The sequence below is a fragment of the Penaeus monodon genome, chromosome 34 (genome assembly GCF_015228065.2).
Source record: "Penaeus monodon isolate SGIC_2016 chromosome 34, NSTDA_Pmon_1, whole genome shotgun sequence".
NCBI lineage: Eukaryota > Metazoa > Arthropoda > Malacostraca > Decapoda > Penaeidae > Penaeus > Penaeus monodon.
In genome coordinates, this window is record NC_051419.1 from 5,866,449 (window position 1) to 5,867,825 (window position 1,377).

The following is a 1,377-nucleotide window of genomic DNA, read 5'->3' on the forward strand; positions in this document are numbered from 1 at the left end:
AAAATATCACCACCATTAATTACCTTGAACCAGAAGACCTGCGGATCTGGCGACGCATGGATGAGGCACGAGAGGGACGCCGGCCGACTTGCACGGACGCTGACGTACGTGGGGGCGTTGGGGTCCTCCAGGCGAGGGGGGGTCACTACCCTCAACACGTACGTCTGTTCGTCCGACCCCGCCACGCTGCTCGCTATACACGTGTACGAACCGGCGTGGAATTCGCTCACGCTCTTGATTCTCAGCTCAGACTTTTCGTTTTAGGAGGAGAAAGATGCGTTGAGATTATTGTGTATATGGTATAAGGATTAGTAACTCTGTTCCCGTATTTGTCTGATGTCAAATTCCAAACGGACGAAATGGAATGGTTTATTGTCTGCGATGGTGGGGTTACGGCGAGTTTTCCATTATATTTCGTCAGGTGTAATTTGATAGCGGTCAAAAGTGGAATCATAGTATCAGAATTAAGGGAAATGTGAGTATAATGGGAGGTCATGAGGACATGAGTAGCAGAGTGTACATTTAAAGAAATTTCTATACTAAAAAAGGAAGGGAAGCATCTGTATTTAAGGAAACGATTCTAAATAAATGCTTTATAAAGAAGGTGATATCTGATAATAATGTTAAACTACCTAGTAATATAATATTGATTTTATCTTTAAAAGTACGATGAAAAAACGACTGCTTCCAATGCCCATCTAAAAAGGTCATGCTACTGCAAGCCCAGACGTGCAGATCTCCCTTTTCACAAATGGAACAGCGTCTTCTCAACCATCTATAATACTTCAAGAGAACTTTGAAGGGGAAACTGAAGGAAAGACTAACCTTCCCACGCCCTACGTCGTGGACAGTGATGGCCGGCAAGTACAGTTCCTGCAGAGACACACCGTCCTGCAGCCACACGATGGCGGGCGGAGGGTCGCCGTCCACCTCGCAGTCGAGGACCACGTCATCGCCCTCCACTGCGGACCGGAACGTGTCTTTGTCTTGTATAATCACTGGTGGTGCTGTGAATAAAAGACAAAATAAGGAAAACGTAATGATATATATCATTCATTGGCGGATCTAATTTCACCTCAGTTTTTAATGTCCCTACACGTTGTTATGATATCTACAGGTAAACGCAAATAAGCCGTGATCATTCTTCGATGTAAAAAAAAAAAAAAATGCAGATCCGTTTGTGAAAAGCCTTCCCCCCTCTTCATGCAGCCGCAGAACACCTTTTACTCCTTCCCGCAATTCACCGCGTTCTTGCTCCCGCCTCGCTACGCACCTAACACATTGACTTGGTAGGTGGCCGTGTCGCGTCCTCCTTCATTCTCGGCCACGCACATATAGGTCCCGGTGTCCTGCATGACGGCCTCGGACACCAAGAGG

General features: G+C 46.4%; 1 protein-coding gene across 1 annotated transcript in view; it reads right to left on the reverse strand.

Moving 5' to 3' along the window:
* LOC119594538 (hemicentin-1-like) overlaps positions 1–1,371 on the reverse strand; it is a gene marked incomplete in the record, with an annotated part of 42,784 nt that extends 41,413 nt beyond the window's left edge. Inside the window, 3 exon segments of the mRNA XM_037943570.1 lie at positions 24–251; positions 826–1,007; positions 1,274–1,371. Coding sequence (XP_037799498.1) covers positions 24–251; positions 826–1,007; positions 1,274–1,355 — 492 coding nt within the window.
* Positions 1,372–1,377: the final 6 nt, after the last annotated feature.